General features: G+C 40.6%; 1 protein-coding gene across 3 annotated transcripts in view; it reads left to right on the top strand.

The window, feature by feature from the left end:
- Positions 1-20792, top strand: part of CLPTM1L (CLPTM1 like) — a 127793-nt gene extending 107001 nt beyond the window's left edge. For all 3 annotated transcript variants that reach the window (XM_077810838.1, XM_077810836.1, XM_077810835.1), the window contains 6 exons: positions 929-1011; positions 8593-8627; positions 9740-9795; positions 9895-9939; positions 16151-16266; positions 17674-20792. In XM_077810838.1, coding sequence (XP_077666964.1) covers positions 929-1011; positions 8593-8627; positions 9740-9795; positions 9895-9939; positions 16151-16266; positions 17674-17758 — 420 coding nt within the window. In that variant the 3' untranslated portion in view covers positions 17759-20792. The remainder of the gene's footprint in view (positions 1-928; positions 1012-8592; positions 8628-9739; positions 9796-9894; positions 9940-16150; positions 16267-17673) is intronic.
- The last annotated feature ends 2161 nt before the right edge of the window (positions 20793-22953 follow it).

Genomic DNA, 22953 nt, shown 5'->3' with positions numbered 1-22953 from the left:
TATCTGTATTTCTGCTTCTTTGAAGATGTTAGATTCCTTTTCACCAGCTACTTTTTTCTTCAAATTTTGGTAGTTAAAAATATGTAATTACCCATTTTAACCTGACAGCGGGGAAATAAATAAGTGCCTAATCAAATTATAGTCTTAAAACTAAAAGCTTGACTGAAGTATTCATATATGGCAAAAAATATATTGTTGTGAAACTTTGCTTCCTGCTAATTAAGGGACTTCAGTGCTAGAGAGTACTAAAGCACTGGCAATTGATCTGTACATGAAATACACCCACTGGTATATAGCAAAGGGTCAAAAACCTTTAGAGTTAGGAGAATTCCTATCTGTCTGGCAATAGGAGCACAATCTAAACGTGAGAATCTGGTGAAACTATTACTTCTTGAAAAGCAGAGTTGCAAGTAAGTAACTTTCTGAAGATATACATCTCAGTGGATTACCCCTTACTCTCATCCTCACAGAGCTTGAGGATAGTAAAATTTTCTGATTTTTAACTATTCTGTTAATTGGAATGTGTTTGGAGGCTTTTCACTTGCTGGCGTGACAGGGACTGACCATGGTACATTGAGATGGCACCTTAGGCACTGTGTAAATGGCTGGCCTGGGACTCGCTTCTCTTTCTTCCTCACCCTGTGTCTCCCTCCTCCCACTGCCTTCCACCCATCCCCAGGAGCCTAATAGTCTGAAACTAAGAACTAAAGGAGTTCACACCTTGTCTTGCATTGGGAACACACTCAAGCGAGGGAATCAACTGAGATGTAGATCTTTAGAATTCAGGAAATACAGGTATGTAACTTACTTTGCATGCAAATAAAGAACCTGCAGATATTGTGGATTCAACTAACTCCCGTGAAAAATCTCTCTTAAAACAAACGGATATACTGACTCTAACTGAAAAAAGCTGTCTTTTTATCATCAGGCTATGAAATATTTGTCCTATTTACTGTATCCACTGTGTATTGGAGGTGCAGCTTATTCTCTTCTGAATGTGAAATATAAAAGGTAGGGTGCTACAAATTGTTATAAAATATTTAATTAAAGGTTAATCACCCCTTTAACAATTGTAATTACCCTTTTTTGGTGAAAAGAAAAGGAGGACTTGTGGCACCTTGGAGACTAACAAATTTATTTGAGCATAAGCTTTCGTGAGCTACAGGTCACTTCATCGGATGTATTCAGTGGAAAATACAGTGGGGAGATTTATATACATGAAAACAATGAGTGTTACCATAGACACTAATGAGAGTGATCAGGTAAGGTGAAAAGAAAAGGAGTACTTGTGGCACCTTAGAGACTAACCAATTTATTTGAGCATGAGCTTTTGTGAGCTACAGCTCACTTCATCGGATGCATACCGTGGAAACTGCAGCAGACTTTATATATACACAGAGAATATGAAACAATACCTCCTCCCACCCCACTGTCCTGCTGGTAATAGCTTATCTAAAGTGATCATCAGGTTAGGCCATTTCCAGCACAAATCCAGGTTTTCTCACCCTCCACCCCCCCACACAAATTCACTCTCCTGCTGGTGATAGCCCATCCAAAGTGACAACTCTTTACACAATATGCATGATAATCAAGTTAGGCCATTTCCTGCACAAATCCAGGTTCTCTCACTCCCTCACCCCCCTCCAAAAACCCACCCCCATACACACACAAACTCACTCTCCTGCTGGTAATAGCTCATCCAAACTGACCACTCTCCAAGTTTAAATCCAAGTTAAACCAGAACATCGGGCGGGGGGGGGGATAGGAAAAAACAAGAGGAAATAGGCTACCTTGCATAATGACTTAGCCACTCCCAGTCTCTATTTAAGCCTAAACTAATAGTATCCAATTTGCAAATGAATTCCAATTCAGCAGTTTCTCGCTGGAGTCTGGATTTGAAGTTTTTTTGTTTTAAGATAGCGACCTTCATGTCTGTGATTGCGTGACCAGAGAGATTGAAGTGTTCTCCGACTGGTTTATGAATGTTATAATTCTTGACATCTGATTTGTGTCCATTTATTCTTTTACGTAGAGACTGTCCAGTTTGACCAATGTACATGGCAGAGGGGCATTGCTGGCACATGATGGCATATATCACATTGGTGGATGTGCAGGTGAACGAGCCTCTGATAGTGTGGCTGATGTTATTAGGCCCTGTGATGGTGTCCCCTGAATAGATATGTGGGCACAATTGGCAACGGGCTTTGTTGCAAGGATAAGTTCCTGGGTTAGTGGTTCTGTTGTGTGGTATCTGGTTGTTGGTAAGTATTTGCTTCAGGTTGCGGGGCTGTCTGTAGGCAAGGACTGGCCTGTCTCCCAAGATTTGTGAGAGTGTTGGGTCATCCTTTAGGATAGGTTGTAGATCCTTAATAATGCGTTGGAGGGGTTTTAGTTGGGGGCTGCAGGTGACGGCTAGTGGCGTTCTGTTATTTTCTTTGTTAGGCCTGTCCTGTAGTAGGTAACTTCTGGGAACTCTTCTGGCTCTATCAATCTGTTTCTTTACTTCTGCAGGTGGGTATTGTAGTTGTAAGAAAGCTTGACAGAGATCTTGTAGGTGTTTGTCTCTGTCTGAGGGGTTGGAGCAAATGCGGTTGTATCGCAGAGCTTGGCTGTAGACGATGGATCGTGTGGTGTGGTCAGGGTGAAAGCTGGAGGCATGCAGGTAGGAATAGCGGTCAGTAGGTTTCCGGTATAGGATGGTGTTTATGTGACCATTGTTTAGTAGCACTGTAGTGTCCAGGAAGTGGATCTCTTGTGTGGACTGGACCAGGCTGAGGTTGGTGGTGGGATGGAAATTGTTGAAATCATGGTGGAATTCCTCAAGGGCTTCTTTTCCATGGGTCCAGATGATGAAGATGTCATCAATATAGCGCAAGTAGAGTAGGGGCTTTAGGGGACGAGAGCTGAGGAAGCGTTGTTCTAAATCAGCCATAAAAATGTTGGCATACTGTGGGGCCATGCGGGTACCCATAGCAGTGCCGCTGATCTGAAGGTATACATTGTCCCCAAATGTGAAATAGTTATGGGTAAGGACAAAGTCACAAAGTTCAGCCACCAGGTTAGCCGTGACATTATCGGGGATAGTGTTCCTGACGGCTTGTAGTCCATCTTTGTGTGGAATGTTGGTGTAGAGGGCTTCTACATCCATAGTGGCCAGGATGGTGTTATCAGGAAGATCACCGATGGATTGAAGTTTCCTCAGGAAGTCAGTGGTGTCTCGAAGGTAGCTGGGAGTGCTGGTAGCGTAGGGCCTGAGGAGGGAGTCTACATAGCCAGACAGTCCTGCTGCCAGGGTGCCAATACCTGAAATGATGGGGCGCCCAGGATTTCCAGGTTTATGGATCTTGGGTAGTAGATAGAATATCCCAGGTCGGGGTTCCAGGAGTGTGTCTGTGCGGATTTGATCTTGTGCTTTTTCAGGAAGTTTCTTGAGCAAATGCTGTAGTTGCTTTTGGTAACTCTCAGTGGGATCATAGGGTAATGGCTTGTAGAAACTCGTGTTGGAGATTGATAGAGCCAGAAGAGTTCCCAGAAGTTACCTACTACAGGACAGGCCTAACAAAGAAAATAACAGAACGCCACTAGCCGTCACCTTCAGCCCCCAACTAAAACCCCTCCAACGCATTATTAAGGATCTACAACCTATCCTAAAGGATGACCCAACACTCTCACAAATCTTGGGAGACAGGTCAGTCCTTGCCTACAGACAGCCCCGCAACCTGAAGCAAATATTCACCAACAACCACATACCACACAACAGAACCACTAACCCAGGAACTTATCCTTGCAACAAAGCCCGTTGCCAATTGTGCCCACATATCTATTCAGGGGACACCATCACAGGGCCTAATAACATCAGCCACACTATCAGAGGCTCGTTCACCTGCACATCCACCAATGTGATATATGCCATCATGTGCCAGCAATGCCCCTCTGCCATGTACATTGGTCAAACTGGACAGTCTCTACGTAAAAGAATAAATGGACACAAATCAGATGTCAAGAATTATAACATTCATAAACCAGTCGGAGAACACTTCAATCTCTCTGGTCACGCAATCACAGACATGAAGGTCGCTATCTTAAAACAAAAAAACTTCAAATCCAGACTCCAGCGAGAAACTGCTGAATTGGAATTCATTTGCAAATTGGATACTATTAGTTTAGGCTTAAATAGAGACTGGGAGTGGCTAAGTCATTATGTAAGGTAGCCTATTTCCTCTTGTTTTTTCCTATCCCCCCCCCCGCCCGATGTTCTGGTTTAACTTGGATTTAAACTTGGAGAGTGGTCAGTTTGGATGAGCTATTACCAGCAGGAGAGTGAGTTTGTGTGTGTATGGGGGTGGGTTTTTGGAGGGGGGTGAGGGAGTGAGAGAACCTGGATTTGTGCAGGAAATGGCCTAACTTGATTATCATGCATATTGTGTAAAGAGTTGTCACTTTGGATGGGCTATCACCAGCAGGAGAGTGAATTTGTGTGGGGGGGTGGAGGGTGAGAAAACCTGGATTTGTGCTGGAAATGGCCTAACCTGATGATCACTTTAGATAAGCTATTACCAGCAGGACAGTGGGGTGGGAGGAGGTATTGTTTCATATTCTCTGTGTATATATAAAGTCTGCTGCAGTTTCCACGGTATGCATCCGATGAAGTGAGCTGTAGCTCACGAAAGCTCATGCTCAAATAAATTGGTAAGTCTCTAAGGTGCCACAAGTACTCCTTTTCTTTTTGCGAATACAGACTAACACGGCTGTTACTCTGAAACAGGTAAGGTGAGCTATTACCAGCAGGAGAGCAGGGGGGAAAAACCTTTTGTAGTAATAATCAAGGTGGGCCATTTCCAGCAGTTGACCTTTTTTGGTGTTAATTGATGTGAGATAATGGGGTTGCAGAGGTTTTTTGCCCTAAGGGGTATTTGATCAGTCAGGTAGGTAGGTAGTGGTTGGAAATTGCTGGCTAACAACCTGTTTGAAGTCTTGGTTTTATTCTTAGGGATATTCACATTACAGCCATCTTCTCTGTTACGGGGTCTGTGATATTGGGTGGAAGTGTACTACCTCATTCTCAGTACACAAGAAGTTAACTTTTACTTCATTCCTTACTAATAGGAAGAGCCATAAGAAGGGGTGCTGGAGAGACAAGGAGAGTGTGTCAGTGGGAAGTCAGGGGTCCACATTTATATGCTGATTTCTGGATGAAACCCAGTTTAGAGAAACTTTTTGCTATGTTTGCTTTTGTTAACTCATTCTGATTTTTTCCTGCTGCTTATTACTGCAGTTTTATTTCTGCTGAATTTGCCCACTAGCTTACAAGCACCCGTAGTCACCTCAATGGACAGGTCAAGGATTGAATGGACATTGAGACTGAACTACCTTCATCTCCAGGGGCTGGCCATTCCCTACGTTATGTTGGATTAAATGTTAAAGATTGAGATTTTTGTCTTGGTGGTCTAGCGAAGCTTGTCATAACGCTCTGAGCAGTTCCTTTTCTGTAGATGCAGAACTTCTATCTCTACTGCTTTTGCTATAGTATTTTTCACAAACATTAAATCCATGTTTTTAGAAAGGAAAATATTGAGGTGGGTATATAAGAATGCAAAAATGGAGAATGCAAGTCAGTGCACCCATATTGCTTTCCAATTAAATCATCCAGGAGCCATTTAAAAATATTTCAAATGATCTTCCTCATGCACAGACTTGTTCTGAGTGCTCCAGCCTATGCTGCCAGCCTCAACCCACTACAGTTTATAGAAATATTAGTAACTGGTTAACTGGAAAAACTTGTGAATTAGCCACTTATATTTGACTGGATGTTAAAAATAAGTCTTATGAAAAAGCAACTTCATTTCCTAATCTGAAGATTAAACCCTGTCTACATGAGAAATTTGCACTGCAGTAACAACATAGATGTAATCTTAATGAAGCAAACCCTAACATAGAGACATATTGCACTAACGTCAAGTGAGTCTTACTCTAATACAATAGAGTAATTTTATCAGATTAGGTTGCACCAGTGTAGACCCCATGTAGTAACTATGCAGATTAGAGACAACTGCACTGATGTATCTACAATGTAGAATGCGCCTAAGAGGAAAGATAGTTTTGTGATTTTTAAGGAACCAGACTGGGACTCAGAAGACCTGAGCTCCGTTAGTTTTCTGTCGTAATCTTCTTATGCCAACCTTGAGCAAGTCACTTAATCTCTGCCTCAATTCCCCACCTGTAAAATTGGGAATAATATGTCCTTTGTCTGTCTCTTCTGTTTAGATTGTAAGCTTCTTAGTGTTTGGGACTTTCTGTTAATATGTGTTTGTACAACACCTAGCACAGGGGAGCTCCTGTCTCACCTGGGAAAATAAAGAAAAAATATGCAGGCTTCTAAGAACAATTTTTGGATTTCCTTAATTATCGGAAGATTGTGGGTAGAAAGGTGGGTAGAAAGTTGGCTAGATTGTCGGGCTCAATGGGTAGTGATCAATGGCTCCATGTCTAGTTGGCAGCCGGTGTCAAGTGGAGTGCCCCAAGGGTCGGTTCTCGGGCCGGTTTTGTTCAATATCTTCATAAATGATCTGGAGGATGGTGTGGATTGCACTCTCAGCAAATTTGCGGATGATACTAAACTCGGAGAGTGGTAGATACGCTGGAGAGCAGGGATAGGATACAGAGGGACCTAGACAAATTGGAGGATTGGGCCAAAAGAAATCTGATGAGGTTCAATAAGGATAAGTGCAGGGTCCTGCACTTAGGATGGAAGAATCCAATGCACCGCTACAGACTAGGGACCGAATGGCTAGGCAGCAGTTCTGCGGAAAATGATCTAGGGGTGACAGTGGACGAGAAGCTGGATATGAGTCAGCAGTGTGCCCTTGTTGCCAAGAAGGCCAATGGCATTTTGGGATGTATAAGTAGGGGCATAGCGAGCAGATCGAGGGACGTGATCGTTCCCCTCTATTCGACATTGGTGAGGCCTCATCTGGAGTACTGTGTCCAGTTTTGGGACCCACACTACAAGAAGGATGTGGATAAATTGGAGAGAGTCCAGCGAAGGGCAACAAAAATGATTAGGGGTCTGGAACACATGACTTATGAGGCTGAGGGAACTGGGATTGTTTAGTCTGCAGAAGAGAAGAATGAGGGGGGATTTGATAGCTGCTTTCAACTACCTGAGAGGTGGTTCCAGAGAGGATGGTTCTAGACTATTCTCAGTGGTAGAAGAGGACAGGACAAGGAGTAATGGTCTCAAGTTGCAGTGGGGGAGGTTTAGGTCGGATATTAGGAAAAACTTTTTCACTAGGAGGGTGGTGAAACACTGGAATGCGTTACCTAGGGAGGTGGTAGAATCTCCTTCCTTAGAAGTTTTTAAGGTCAGGCTTGACAAAGCCTTGGCTGGGATGATTTAATTGGGGATTGGTCCTGCTTTGAGCAGGGAGTTGGACTAGATGACCTCCTGAGGTCCCTTCCAACCCTGATATTCTATGATTCTGTGATTATTTAAATCATTATTAAATGTTGGAAAATGACAATGTTTGCAGTTTCCTAGAACAATAAATTACAAAAGACAACTAATCAAAACTGCATCAGCAAGGAAGTACCACAGAACAACTAACCGTAGTTTAATAATGGTTTAACTTCATTTGTAGGCTATTGCAAATTCTGTTAATTATTTTGTGGCTACAGAATAATTGATCAAATCTCACTAAGGCCAAAACTTCACTGTAAATATATTCGTGGTAACGTAGTGGAACATAATGTTATCTGTACAATCACACTGTGTGATAGAGCAACTTTTGTTCTTTCACATTAAGTTCAAAATTCACATTGGCCTTTTTACTGCTCTATTACACTGCAAACTCAAGTCTGGATTTGCTTTTCATCACCTGTAGCATTACTTTTTTCTATCTTTATGCACTCATTCCATTGGACATCTGTTGTTGTTAGTTTACATTTTTCCCAGTTGAATCTCATTTTATTCATTTCCCATGTTTCCAGTAACTCTACTATAAGATCCTATATTCCTTCTGTCTTCATTAATTGCAATTTTGTATAATCTGCAAACTAATAACAATAAATTGGTTAGTCTCTAAGGTGCCACAAGTACTCCTTTTCTTTTTGCGAATACAGACTAACACGGCTGCTACTCTGAATCCCGATAGTGTGTCCTGGTCCTTTCCCCATGAATACAGCTTCACCCATTGTTTGTGGTCCTTTACTGAGTTTTCATTGTACAATAGCATTCCTTTCAAAGCCAATTTGAATTAATGTGTTTTTCAAAATCCTGAAAAATTATTCACTCATTGATATAGCTCCCTACTTGTGCTGGGACACTTGAGGCAATGCATGTCACATTAAAAACTCTTCAGAATACAGCAAAGCACACCCTCTGAAATCTTATCAAATTAAAATGGTTAATGAGATGTGAAGGAAGTGTCGCTTTTGTTTTTAAAAGTGGCAAATTTGAAGTGCTCAACTTCATTCTCTTCCATGTTAAAACATTGTGTAGAAGATGATGACCTCTGAGAGTTATTGTCAGTTTAGTGTTGCAGTTTGGTTTGTGGGAAGAAAAGGAAAAATAATTACACTGTCTCTTATTTTTAGCTGGTATTCTTGGTTGATTAACAGCTTTGTGAATGGTAAGTATCTATGTATTTTCTTCTCAAATATACATATATTTATCTTTTCTTTATATTAAGGCCAGGAATTTCAAAAATGGCCTAAAATTGGGCTGACTTCAGTAGGTGGTGTTGAGTGCTTAACATTTAAAAAAAACAACATCAGATCACTTATTTAGGTGCCTGAGTGTGGATTTAGTAGCCCCAGTTTGTTCCTTTTTTTTTTTTTTAAAGTGTTAGCCTAGATTTCTTTTTTTTTTAAATTTTACAGGTGACGTTTCAAAATAAAAGTTAGACATCTCAGATTTTGTAACAATGTGATATGGGGTTGTCATGATTTGGCTGTGCATCCCAAAATGATAGCAGTCAAATAGAGGAGCAAAAGGGAAGAAAAAAGACCTTAAAATAGTGTTATAATAGAACATAGTCCATGAGAGCCGGGTTTCTCGAACTTCTTTGCACTGCGACCCACTTCCGACTACAAAAATTACTACATGACACCAGTGTCCTTATTACTCTAGATTCTAGAGTCTAGAATCAGGGCCAGCGTTAAGGGGCAGTAAGCAGGGCAATTGCCTATGGCCCCATTCCACAGGGGGCCAAGTGAAGCTAAGTTGCTCATGTGTTGGCTTCAGTCACGGGCAGCGGGGCTTGGGCTTCAGCTTCTACCCCTGGCAGCAGGGAGTTTTAACACCAGCCCTGGCGACCCCATTAAAAAACTTGCGACTCACTCGGTGTCACGACCCACAGTTTGGGAACCGCTGCATTGGAGTAAACCACAGAGTGAGGATAATTACATGTGTATCTTGCACTTGTGCACCTCCCTTTAGGATACGTTCACACTGCAGCTGGCAGCATGCTTCCCAGTTAGGTTAGACAGACGCACACTAGCTCTGCTTGAGCTAGTGCTATTTTTAGCACGTTGGCTCAAACAGAACTAATATATGTCTGCCTACCCAAGCTGGGAAGCATACTCCCAGCTTCAGTGTAAACGTACTCTTAATGTTAAGGAGACTTGTGTACATGAAAAGGGAAAACAGATGTCTCTGAAACAGAAAGTGTATAAATTTGCATGGAATACTTACTTGCTCTTTGTGGATTTATCTTAAAATATGTTCATATTGTATTTTCAGGGGTATATGCTTTTGGATTCCTATTTATGTTGCCCCAGCTGTTTGTGAATTATAAGGTATGTCTAAATGTTTATAATGGGATATTTTTGGCTTTCAGTATCTATAACTTATTCTCAGTTTTGTTATAAATTATGTTTACATTTCTTTTCTTGTAGATGAAATCAGTTGCGCATTTACCATGGAAGGCATTCACATATAAAGTAAGTAAAGCTGTAATTTCAAAAACTTGTGCTACCAAGACAGCAATTGTTTTTCATTTGAGAAGCAGGGCAATAATGTGTAGCTTAACTGTGAATTTTTAGAATTAAACTACCAGTTTAACACAGCACAAATTTAATTTTTGTCTGTGATTTTTTCTATTTGCTAAGAAAGTTATGACTCCTTCTTTACTTTTTTCATTGTGGCTTTTCTATAATGTAAATTATTTTAGTTTCCTTGTTTTGATAGAGTTGACTGGTTTTGACTGTCAGCAATCTTTCGTATTGGTAAAATACTTACTTTTTTATTGAATATATGCATTTTAATAGAATATTCCATTGATTGCTAAATATGTTGCAAACTGAAAGACAGTTATGGGAAAAAGTCAAGACCCCATGTACTCTACAGTGCCAAGGAATTTCCCCACATTGCAGCAATACTGTGTTCCAAAACCTGTGTTCAGGTTATTAAACAGTGTAAATTAAGCTATTTTGTTTTTGTAAACCAGTAGAAAGCCTGAAAGGGTAGTCTTATTCCTGGGGGAATTCTGCACCACTGCGCAATGCAGAATTTTGCAGAAATTAATGTTGTGCATGCAGAATTTCCTTTCCCCCAGAGAAATGGGCTGCAGAGCTGCTGGCTGCCACTAGGGGCTGCTGGACCCAGCAGAGCCCAGCTCACACACACAAGACACTGCCAGGGGGAGGAGGAGGGAGTGGGAGCTAGAGTTCCTTGCATGCCCTGAGGGAAGCAGACAGCGGCACGCATTAAACTCCACACAGCCTGATGCTGGGTCCCAGGCTTGTTTCTTCCTCTGGATCCCTGGGCTCTGCGGGGGCTCCGTGGCTGGGCTCTGAGGGGGAGGGGCTTTGGGTGTTTGACCCTCTTTCTTCCCTTCTCTCCTCCCTCCCCATTCCCCCTCCCTCCCCTGCCAGCTGGGCTCTGGGGTAGGGTGAGGGAGGAGGCAGAGAAATAGGAACTGGGTTGTCATAGGGGTTTCTTTAATTCTCTACTCCTGGGCAGACTTTTGTGTGTGTCAGTATTGTTACAGATATACTTGCTGACAGGTATTTTGGAATAAATTACCAAAATAATAGAGATTGGCATGATTATGTAGAGTTATTTTGACAAAATCTGCAGAATTTTAAAATCTTGTGCACAGAATTTTTTTTTGGTGCAGAATTTGCGCTTTTTCAGTGTTGATAATGGTAGCAAAAACATCCAGTAAGTGTGTTTAATCCCATCATAGGTTGCCTCCCACACTTACCTAGATGGAAACCTAATATAAAAATGAATAAGACAGAGGCATCTTTACTAATTATTTATTTTCCTATTTAATTCATTAAAACAACCATTTTAATCTAAATAAATCTGCCACAGAGTTTAGAATGCAGCATCAAAATGCAAGTCTTAATGATGTTAACAGACACATGCTCAGGGGTGCAGGCTCTGAGCGGTGCTTACCTCAAGCAGCTCCCGGAAGCAGCAGCATGTTCCTTCTCTGGCTCCTACACGGAGGCATGGCATCAGCCAAGCAGCTCTGCACACTGTCCCATCTGTAGGCGCTGCCCCTGCAGCTCCCATTGGCTGCAGTTCCCGGCCAATGGGAGCTGCGGGGGGCTCCACTTGGGATGGGACCAGCTCCAGAGCGGGGCAAGCTCCTAACCCCACTCCCCACCGGAAGCTTGTGGGCCGGATTAAAAGTTCTGATGGGCCAGACAATCTGCGGGTCGGACACAATCCGCAGGCCGTAGTTTGCCCATCCCTGCTATAGACCAAGCCTTTAACACACACTTTATTTTTTCTTTCTATTCATGGTGAAATGTGTGTACTTTGGGATGCTGTGGTAGGTGTGTGCAGTCTGAATGTGTGCTTGTTTCCTCAGTGAGGATGAAGCCTCATTCTGTCTGTGAGCACATTATGTCCTCACGGATAATTCTTCCTAGTACTTAAGTAATTTCCCAAACATCTGGTCATAGCCTTAGTCATAAGGGGGAGATGGTTGGTGACATGTAGAGAACATAGAGGTAGATATTAGAGTTTAAATGCAGATCATCTTTGGATATTTTGACCCACAGATTGGTTTGTTGTCTTGCATAGGAGTGATGTATTTTTGCTAGTTCTTTGAGACAAACAAGGAAACCAGCAGAATTTCACTCACTTTGGTTTCTTTAGGGTGTGTACTTTGAGTTTCTTATACCCACTGGAGCAGTACATAGTAGACACTTTTGCCTGATTAGTTCTTATGTATTATAACTGTTATGGTATGAGAAATTTGGGGTTTGTTTCCAAAAATTGCAAATAAATTTTATATATTCCAGCTACTTGTCATAACAAATCATGTTATCGATATTAGAGCCTTATGACTGGAGTTCTGAAGATGCACATATGCATGTGCTATGAAGGTTGTCTGTGACCACAGTACAGTTTTTAAAACCAATATAAAAAAACTACAGAACTATTTACAGATGTCATACATGTCAGTTCTCTATAGCAAAGGTTTCCTGCTTCCACAGTAAATGTCTTTTCCAGTTGCTTACGATTCTCTCAAATATTCACTTATGGGCTTAAAAATTTTCAGGCTTGGTTTCTCCTTGAGGGAATTTTATTTGGAATGCATCAGCAAAAACATTTTGGCTCTTAAACAAAAGCAGCAAAAAGAAATCACCAAAGAAATTTTTGTTTGCCATCATCCATTTAAAAAAATATATATATATATATATATATATATATATATATATATTTTTTTTTTTTTTTGAGCAGCTAATACCTAAACGGGAGGAAGTAGACAGTTTAAATTTGGCAGAGAGATAATGGTTTTGATGAACAAACTTTTTTTTAGCAGACCAAGGAAAATACATTTTGGTTTTAGAGTTTTATAAAGATTTTAAAATTACATGTTGTTCTTACGCAATTTAAGGATTAATGCGTAACTGGTTCTCCACAAAGTGAAAATGATCAATGGAGTATTCATGAATCCTCACATTTTCAACCGCATCGGGAATGTGGCATCATTTTAACCTGTATTTTTTTAAAGTTATAATAAAAAAATAAAATATTTAGATGATGAAGGTCAAAGAAAAGTAGTAGCTGTTCCCTTACTGGTAACGTTTCACTTGTTTCCCTGACGTACTGTGTTTTATTTCCCCGTCTTTTGTATATCTAAAGCCCTGTCTAAGTATGCTTCAAGCTAAAACACTTACTAATATAATTGTATATTCTGGAGTGGACAGTGCCTTCTGAATGAAGAAAGAGCCATGTTACATCTTAGATTAGTTAGATGGGCATCTTAAGACTTGAATATTGGCAGTCAGAGTGAACTGAGTATAAAATGTTGTGTGTTCCCAATTTTAGTTTCCCCCCATAGTTTCCTTTTAGATCTGTATGACATTCTGGGATGCAGTCCAGACCACTGAGTGGCTGTGTCACCACCTGCCCTGCAACCTGGGGTGCCTCACAATGCTTTTTACTGTAACTTCCAACTTGGGCTTCTCACAAACAGCATGCAGGTTACATCCTGAGTGTCTGTGGATAGCCACAGCCTTGGTCCAGCACCTCTAACTCCAGTAGCTTGTCAGCAAACATCAGTCACACTTGGCTTCCAGCAGCTTTGATTACTACATGCAGAGTAACCCCAACACACTCCCAGTCCTGGATTTTTCCCAATAAATGTGTGTTCTGTACTGTTCAGCCCTCTCTTGGACAGTCTAGATATATTAGGTCCGTTGCTCCTCTAAAGGGATCAAGATACAACAGTTTGCCACCTCAAATGGAGTTATACACACAGTTCACAACACTGAATTAGTTTTGATTAAAGAATAAAAGACATTTATTTAATTGCAAAGAGAGAGGTTTTAAGTGAGTACAAGTAATGAGGCATCAAAGTCAGAAATGGTTACAAGAAAAACAAAGATAAAATGCTTCCTAAACGTAACAAACTAGACTTGATTCAAGGTGAAGTCCCCTACCACATATTCCAGTAACAATGTTGATCAAATTCTCAGGCCAGGATCTGCTCCCAAGGTCCAACAGCTGTTGAGGTTTTTTGTTTTGTTTCATTGTGGTTTTTTGGTTTTGGTCCTCTTAGGAGAAAAGGGAGAGAGAACATGAAGTATTTTTGCCCCATTGTCAGACTGTGAAATGCAATTTCCTGAGAATGACCCCTAGATAAAGTTTATTCCAGCTGAGAGTATGGAGACATGGAGTCTGATGGAGGAAGTTCCATGCTGGTTTTTTTCAACTGTGTATGCGAAATGCAGATGTGCCTTGTGTGACAGGGTCGGGCCGGATGGCTACAGGAGAGTAATAGAAGGCAGATATATTAGCCCCAGGTTAAGTAGGTCCCTTTTCCCTGGGTAAGGTAACAGGGAAGGTTCCAGAACAATCAGGAACTTTCTGGAAATAATTAAGACAGACAGGCTGATTAGAACATCTGCAGCCAATCAAGCTGCTAGAATTAATTAAGGCAGGCTAATCAGGGCGCCTGGGTTTAAAAAGGAGCTCATTTCAGTTTGTGGTCCACGTGTAAGGAGCTGGGAGCAAGAGGCGCTAGGAGCTGAGAACGAGAACGTATACTGTTGGAGGACTGAGGAGTACAAGCATTATCAGACACCAGGAGGAAGGTCCTACGGTGAGGATAAAGAAGGTGTTGGGAGGAGGCCAGGGGGAAGTAGCCCAGGGAGTTGTAGCTGTCGCACAGCTGTTCCAGGAGGCACTCTAGACAGCTGCATTCCACAGGTCCCTGGGCTGGAACCCAGAGTAGAGGGCGGGCCCGGGTTCCCCCCAAGCCTCCCAGCTCCAGGTCAGACACAGGAGGAGTTGACCTAGACTGTGGATTCAGAAAAACGGCCAAGCTGAGGGCTGCCGTGAAGCTCCAAGGCGAGCAAATCTGCCAATAAGCGCAAGACCCACCAAGGTAGAGGAGGAACTTTGTCACACTTGTTTCTTGCCTTTCCCTCCTTCCATGCCAAAGAATGTCCATTTGATAGGTGATGGCCCATCAACTTTGCCAACACCTGGCTAGGCATGTCAGCGAGTCCTTTGTCTTTGAGAAACAGGTTTACCCACTTCCCAGACGTGTTTGGTAAACACACTTCAGTCATGATTTCAGCTTACGTTCATAACTTTACTTATTACGTTGCTACATACGTTTCACCATGACATTATTGACCAGCAAGTTGAGTTTTCAAATGGTACCTTACAAGGAATATTTTTTACAAAGATTATTACAGTGTGCGGGGGTGGGGGCCTTCCACTTTAGGGAGGGCTCCAGCACCCTTGCAGTAATGTGTAGGATGTGATTACAGGAGTGCATTCTGTAACAATCTGTGTTAATATTTTATTATCTTGCTTCCTTTTTTCTCTTCCTCACTCCACTGTGATCCAATATCACAATATACTGTCAAGAAGCTCTATCCATACATTCTAATAATGAACCTTGTTAATTAAAATACTCAAAAATCAAAACTATTCCTGAGCTTGCCATTGTTTTACTGGTAACGTTGCCAATACAGGTAGACCTTCAGTTAGCACATCACTGCCAAATGTCGGTACTAGTGCAGGCAGATCCATTTTTTGTCTTTAACCTGACTGTAAGTTCTCCTGTTCAAAGTTCTGGCTGTTTTTTTAGGTTTGCCTATTAGTTCTTAAATAGTGCAGTGTGTTCTCAGACCTGGGTGGTAGCCCAAGTCCTACTGTGATATTTGAAACTGACCACCTAACCATAAAGTTAATGCAGGGGTAGCCAACCTGTGGCTCCGGAACCACATGCAGCTCTTCAGAAGTTAATGTGCGACTGCTTGTATAGGCACTGACTCCGGGGCTGTAGCAACAGGCACCAACTTTCCAATGTGTTGTGGGGTGCTCACTGCTCCACTCCTGGCACTGCCACAGGCCCTGCCCCCTCCCCTGAGTCTGCCATGCCCTTGCTCCTCCCCCCTCCTCCAAGAGCCTCCTGCACACCACGAAACAGCTAACCAGGAGGTGTGGGGAGGAAGGGGAGGCACTGATCTGCAGGGCTGCTGGTGGGCGGGAGGCGCTGGGAGCAGGGTGGGGGAGCTGATGGGGGGCTGCTGACATATTACTCTGGCTCTTTGGCAATATACATTGGTAAATTCTGGGTCCTTCTCACGCGCAGGTTGGCCTCCCCGAGTTAATTTGCTACCAACTGAACTATACTGATACCTTTACTGAAAATATTTCTTATATTTATAGGCATTCAACACCTTCATTGATGATATCTTCGCTTTTATCATCACTATGCCAACATCGCATAGGCTGGCATGTTTTAGGGATGATGTGGTATTCCTTGTCTACCTTTACCAAAGATGGTATGTTTTCCCTTCATCCCTACTCCTTTTTTTATCCATTTTCACTGTTTGTCAACTACAGATCCATGCAGCTGTGTGAGCAGTAATTAGGTACAAGAGACAAAAATAGTTTAGGGCTGACTTACGCCTTTGCTCTCTTAGAATGTCTTAGTATGTCTCTTAGGAATCTGATAGTCCCAAGCTATACTCTTATCAATCATATATGGCCTCTTAGAAGTTACTTACTCATGCTTTGAGAATTAAACCATAAGTAACTCACGAGTCTGATTACTCACCCTTATTTACATAATATATTCTCTTACCTTTTAGTGTGGGCTTGAAAAATTCCTCAACTTGGCCAAGAGAAAGCTAGCCTTGTTGAGGCAGGAATCTACACCACCAATTCTAACAAAATCTAAACTTGCTTACTTAAAATGAACATTCCAAAAGTGAATAGCATAATTTTCCTAAGTCTGCAGACAGCTCCAACGCTTCTGCTACTTAGTTTTGCCATACAGCAGAATGATATTAATAAGACTCCTAATTTTCGCTGCTGCTGCTATGCAGAACTCCGTGGCAGCAGGGTAGCTGTCAAGAATTCATGTCAGTTTCTTGTTGTTGGATGAGAAAATTAAGAACAGAAGCAGATTTTGGAGTTATTCACTGGGAAATAGGATTGAGAAGGAGACAGAGAGGGAAAGACGTTTAGACTAGCAACAGAGATGTCCCATTCTGTTGACAACCTTTTGTAGTATGCAGGGAAAGTGATAGAGGAAGAGGATCTCCAGTACTCTCACAACAGGGCGGGAGGAGACTCAAGGCTCCTTCCTTCCAACCGCTAAAGGTGAGTAGAGCTTCAGATTTGCAAGGCGAAGACTGAAGATGAATCATAGGACTGGAAGGGACCTAGAAGGTCAGCTAGTCCAGTTCCCTGCACTTGTGGGAGGACTAAGTATTATCTAGACCATGAAGTCTCCAGGTCTAGAGACCGCACAAAGCAGCTGGTGGCCGTTGTTGGCCTTCTCAGCAAGGCACTTCCAAGTGCTCGTTGGTGGAAGTTCTCCCTTCATGATGGTCTTTTCTGTCTAGCTTTGAATAACTAGTGGGTTTAGTCTTCTAGCTAGTAGGTGTCTGGTATGTTTTTCAAGTCCTGTATTATGTAAACAAAGTTAAATTTAAAATCGAGAATTAAACTCCTATTTAATGTTTTAAGTAAATATTATATGGTGGTTCTTTTAAAGTTTTAGCTTTATTTAAACTGATTTAGTAGTAGTAAAACAGGTTAAGGAAAGTTATATTTAAAACAGCCCAGCCTCTTCTGATTGATGAACAAGGAATCAATTTTTGGCAGATTAAACAGTGGTGCTTGCTGTCTTTTACCAGGAATCGTTGCTTCATGTCACTAATATGTGTTATTTTATCTGTAAGGCTATATCCTGTGGATAAGAGCAGAGTGAATGAATATGGAGAATCTTATGAAGAAAAGCCGAAAAGAAAACTCCACAAAGAATAGTTTAGATAACAGTAGACGACTATTTCTGGACTGCTACTGGCTATGTGTATTGTTTGATCTTAATGAAGAAAAAAGATTGGATTATTTAATAAGAGTATTTTTTAAAGCTTATGACAGAACTCCATGGACAATACATCTTCTGCGTTGCCAAAATCTATTTTTGATGGTTCTTTGATGTTTCAAGATTCCTTTTGTGTCTTTATGAAGAAGTCTGCCAATGTTTCTGCCAGATGTCACTTAAACAATAGTTAAACATATTTAAACTTCTCTTACATGACAAATTAATATTTGTTTAAATTTTCTTTATTGTTATGATGAACGTTTTAATAGGTGTTTTGAGACAGCTTAATTAATGGGTCATGTGGTACCTTTATTGATAAAGGGCTACTAGGCCGTGAAGAATACAGGTAGGCTGTGATTGTTATAGCAGAATAGAGCATCACTGCTGAACCAGGGGTTGTTAGAATTTAAAGGTATAACTTCTGGAACATACACTTTAAACTGCATCACACAACACCATTCTAGATTGACACCGGACATGGAAGGGCTCGGATTGATGGGGGGTTAAAATCTTATGGCTGACCTAAGCTGTATGGGACTTCGAAATAAGAGTCCTCTGGCTTAAAATAGTCTTCCTGGAAGGAAGGGGAAAGTAACCCAAACAGTTAAACTTCTTAAAATATTGTCAAGCTTTTAGCCCATAATGACTTCAAATCTTAATTTATTTTTAAATGGCTTTTTATTATAAAAAGCTAGTGAGCATGTGCAGCAATTAGTATTCAGTGACTATTTTTATTACATAAATAAAGTTGCATAAACCTTTCCTGCATTGCTAGCTTAGGATCCCTTGATTCCCCATTAAAATGGGTATTTATATGATTGTCACAAAGCATTTTGATGTACTAGGAAAATACCTCTTAAGCAGTCTTGCAATCTTACTTTTGCATGATAGACACCATTGTGAACTATTGTGCCAATTCTTATATGCTTTCACAGGCAAAAGTTTCCTAGTCTTCTTGATTTGTATTTTAAATTAGGTGAATAAAACATACAGCATTCAGCTAATTGGAAGGGGATTGCTTGAACTAATAGATGCTCAGAATATTATCTATCGAAAAAACATAAGTAAAATAACCTTCAAAATGTGCCCGTAAGTTAATTTTATTTCCAGTAACAACAATGTTTAAAGGGTGAAGTGTCACTGTAACTTCCTATCATGTTATCAGTTTGGATATTGTATATATCACTGAAATTCAGCACTTCTTGCAAATTGTTAGAATATGCTAAAATAAAGTATATTCAAATGGTAGAACAGTATACATTTAGAACCCCCATTATGCAGTTTTATGAAATAATAACTTGCATTTAGTGAGCACTAAAGTTAAATAACCTGCATTGAGTAACACTGAAAATACATGTTGCTTTCCTCACATTAATAAACAAAACATTTGATTCCCAGAACCAGCATTAGCAGCTTAAGCCTAGTTAAAGTAACTACTTTGTTTTAAAGTTAAATTGATTAACTTCTAGAGATTTTATGTGGAAAAAACCAACACTGCTGACCAAAGCTATGTCTTTCTTTTAATTTACTACATATTTTTGCTGGGCTGTCAAAACAAGTTTGGTTTTTTGGTTTTTTTGTCTGTTTTTTTTAACTTCAGTATGCCACTAACTCAAAATGTAAATACTTCAAGTGAAGGAAAGATTGCTCTAATTTTGTCATAAATAGAAAACAATAATGGTTTGTTTTTCTTTTTCAAATCCCAGTGTTGCAATGGTTTGAAAGCATAAAGGCTGTCGTCCTGTAAAGACAATGCATGTGCCTAATTTGAAACACTGTGAGTAGTCTTACTGAAGTCATTAGATCTTAACTTCACTTACACTGAGGCCCCTTTACACCATTCTGGCAGTGTAAAGCTGTCATGAAATGAAACAAGAACTGACATTTCTTTTTTAAAAGCTTTTTTTCAGTGCAATAAAATAGTCTTTCAAATGATGAAGCAGTGTTCCATTGAATACTGCATGTTTTGAGCTATAGTTCACTTGGTTTGAAATAGATTTAAAATGTGTCAATCTTTTCCTCCTGAATTTTTCAAACATAATTGGAAACAGTTTCAATTCCTTCCAGAAGAGAATACTATTGAAGTGCAAAATATTTTTAAAATGCAGGATTATAGATGTACATTGTATTCATGATAACAGGTGTTCTTCTGTCACACTGACACACAAGATGAGCTAAGTAACCACCATTTTAGTAAAGATTGTATATGACAAATCCTATGGTCTCTGTTGGATTTTAAGGGCTACATTTAGAACTTCCATAATTAAATCCTAAGCATTTAAAAAATATGCACAAATAAAACATTTGAGTTAGGTAGGCTATCTTGTGCAACGTGAGACAAGCTCACCGCATCTTAAATCTCCCTTAGTAATGGTCTGTCATTTACACTGTGGCAAGAAATTGAACTATATATGTCACAATCTATTAATAAAGGATTGTCAGAATTAGGAATAGACAGTGGGATTTTAAAAGCTGCTTAAAGCATTTGAAAATATCAGCCAGCATGTTCAAGGTGGACCTGCAAGGAGTTATTCCTGATTTCTTATTTATGCTGCACTGATGTTAGATTAAGATGTTATCCTACCTTCCCACCTAAAACTGCAAGGGTGACCTACTTTCTATCCACCCACCTACCCCCAAAAAAGGAAAATTCCAGGGATGCACCAGGTCCTGGGGCCAGACAAACTCAAGCTGCAGAAGCAAATTAAAAAGCAGCCTCAGCAGGGACAAACTGCTTTCTACAGTTTTTACTCTGGAAATTCCCTTGTGCTGATTGGCTGTTTGGTCCATCTGCTCCCATCCCCTTCCTCAGTTTCTTCACCTCACATCATTCTACTTGCTCTTCAAGCTGTCCTGTTTCCTCTCCCTTTCCTTATTCACCACATCTCTCACCTTTTGTCTTTTGTTTAGCTAATTGCCCATAACAAATCCATATCCAAAGAATGTAATAAAAATTGAATCCTGGAACTAGCATATTACCAAATCATCACTTTGTTCACTCGCCTTGTAGGTAGTAACCTTTTCCTTCATCTATCCTATTTGTGACAGAGCCCAGCAACAGATGCTTTGGAGAAAGTGCAAGAAATCATACAGTAAGCAGATGTGGTATAATTTTTCAACTATGAAGGTCTCAGCCTAATAGTTAGAGATGCCCTGAAGTATGGAGCCTTTTCTATCCCTTCCAAAGTTTTTTGTTAGCAATAGCTATTAGAACTCTGGATATGTTATACATATAAATGCCCAGTAGCCTGAACCTTGCTAGCATTTGGTCTTAATATCCCCCTGCAATAAGTTCCAAAACTTAACTATGCATTTTGTTGAAATTATTTTCATTGGTTTTGAATTTCTCACCTTTTAATTTCTTTAAATGCCCCCTTTGGCTTTATATTCTGAGAGAGAACAGAAGTAGTATAGAAGGAACTGGTAGCAAAACCTATAAGTTGAGGTTGCCTGACCCTTTTCATTATCAGACCCTGTTTTCAGTTGGCTTAAACTTGGCCAAAATGTAACCATTTCGACTAAAATTTTCTATGTCTGCCTTAAACTGATTTTTTTTCGGGGAGGGCGGTTAACAGTTAAACTATTTTAAAAAGAGATGAGGGGGGAAAATACATTGAATTCTTACAACTGTTTGTAAGTCCAAAGCAGACTGCGAAGAGTTACTAAGGGATCTCCCAAAACAGGATGATGGGGCAATAAAATGGCAGATGAAATTCAATGATAAATGCAAAGTAATGCACATTGCAAACAATACCATTTCTATATATAAAATGATGGGGTCTAAATTACCTGTTATTACTCAAAAAAGAGATCTTGGAGTCGTGGATAATTCTCTGAAAACGCCCAATCAAGGTGCAGTGACAGTCAAAAAAGCTAACAATTTTGGAAATCATCAGAAAAGGGATAGGTAAGACAGAAAATATATTGCCTCTATATAAATCCATTGTGTGCCCACATCTTGAATACTGTGTGCAGATGTGGTCACCCCATCTCAAAAAAGATCTATTGGAATTGGAAAAGGTACACAAAGAAGGGCAACAAAAATGTTTAGGGGTATGGAACAGCTTCCCCATAAGAGGAGAGATTAATAAGACTGGGAGTTTTCAGTTTGGAAAAGAGATGACTGGGGGGGATATGATTGACTGGTGTGGAGAAAGTAAATAAGGAAGTATTATTTACTCCTCATAACACAAGAATTAGGAGTCACCAAATGAAATTAATAGGCAGCAGATTTAAAACAAACAAAAGAAAGTATTTCTTCACACAACACACAGTCAACGTGTGGAACTCTTTGCCAGAGGATGTTGTGAAGGCCAAGACTATAACAGGGTTCCAAAAAAACCAAAACAAAACTAGATAAGTTTATGGAGGATAGGTGTATCAGTGGCTATTAGCCAGAATAGGCAGGGATAGGGTCCCTAGCCTCTGTTTGCCAGAAGCTGGGAATGGGTGACAGGGGAGGCATCATTTGATGACTATCTGTTCTATTCATTCCCTCTGAAGCACCTCGCATTGGCCAGTGTTGGAAGACAGGATACTGGACTAGATAGACCTGACTCAGTATGAGTGTTCTTATATGTTTAATTGAAAACCTCTTCCAACTCCATGCATGAAGCTGGAGGGAGGCTACTAGTGGAGTTCCTCAAAGATTGGACCAGTTTTATTTAACATTTTAATGAATGACTATGGCACACAACATGGGAGTGTGCTAGTAAAATCTGTGGCTGGCACAAAGTTGGGAGGTATTGCTAATACAGAGGAGGATTGGAATATGACACACGAAGATCTGGATGACCTTGAAAACAGGAGTAATAGGAATGGGATGAAATTTAATAGTGAAAAGTGCAAGGTCATGAATTTTTTCTATAAGATGGGGACAAATCACTTGGAAGCTACAATCAGTTGTGATGTGGCCATGAAAAAAAGCTAATGCAATCCTAGGATGCCTCAGTCAAGGTATGTCCAGCAGAGATAGGGAAGTGTTATTTCTATTAAACAAGGCACTAGTAAGTCCTCATCTGGAATACTGTGTGCAAATCCTAGAAGATTAGGGTTGGAAGAGACCTCAGGAGGGCATCTAGTCCAACCCCCTGTTCAAAGCAGGACCAATCTGGTCTCCCATGTTTAAGATAGA

Source organism: Eretmochelys imbricata, chromosome 2 (genome assembly GCF_965152235.1).
Source record: "Eretmochelys imbricata isolate rEreImb1 chromosome 2, rEreImb1.hap1, whole genome shotgun sequence".
Classification (NCBI taxonomy): Eukaryota; Metazoa; Chordata; order Testudines; family Cheloniidae; genus Eretmochelys; species Eretmochelys imbricata.
This window is presented reverse-complemented; position numbering and strand designations above follow the sequence as displayed.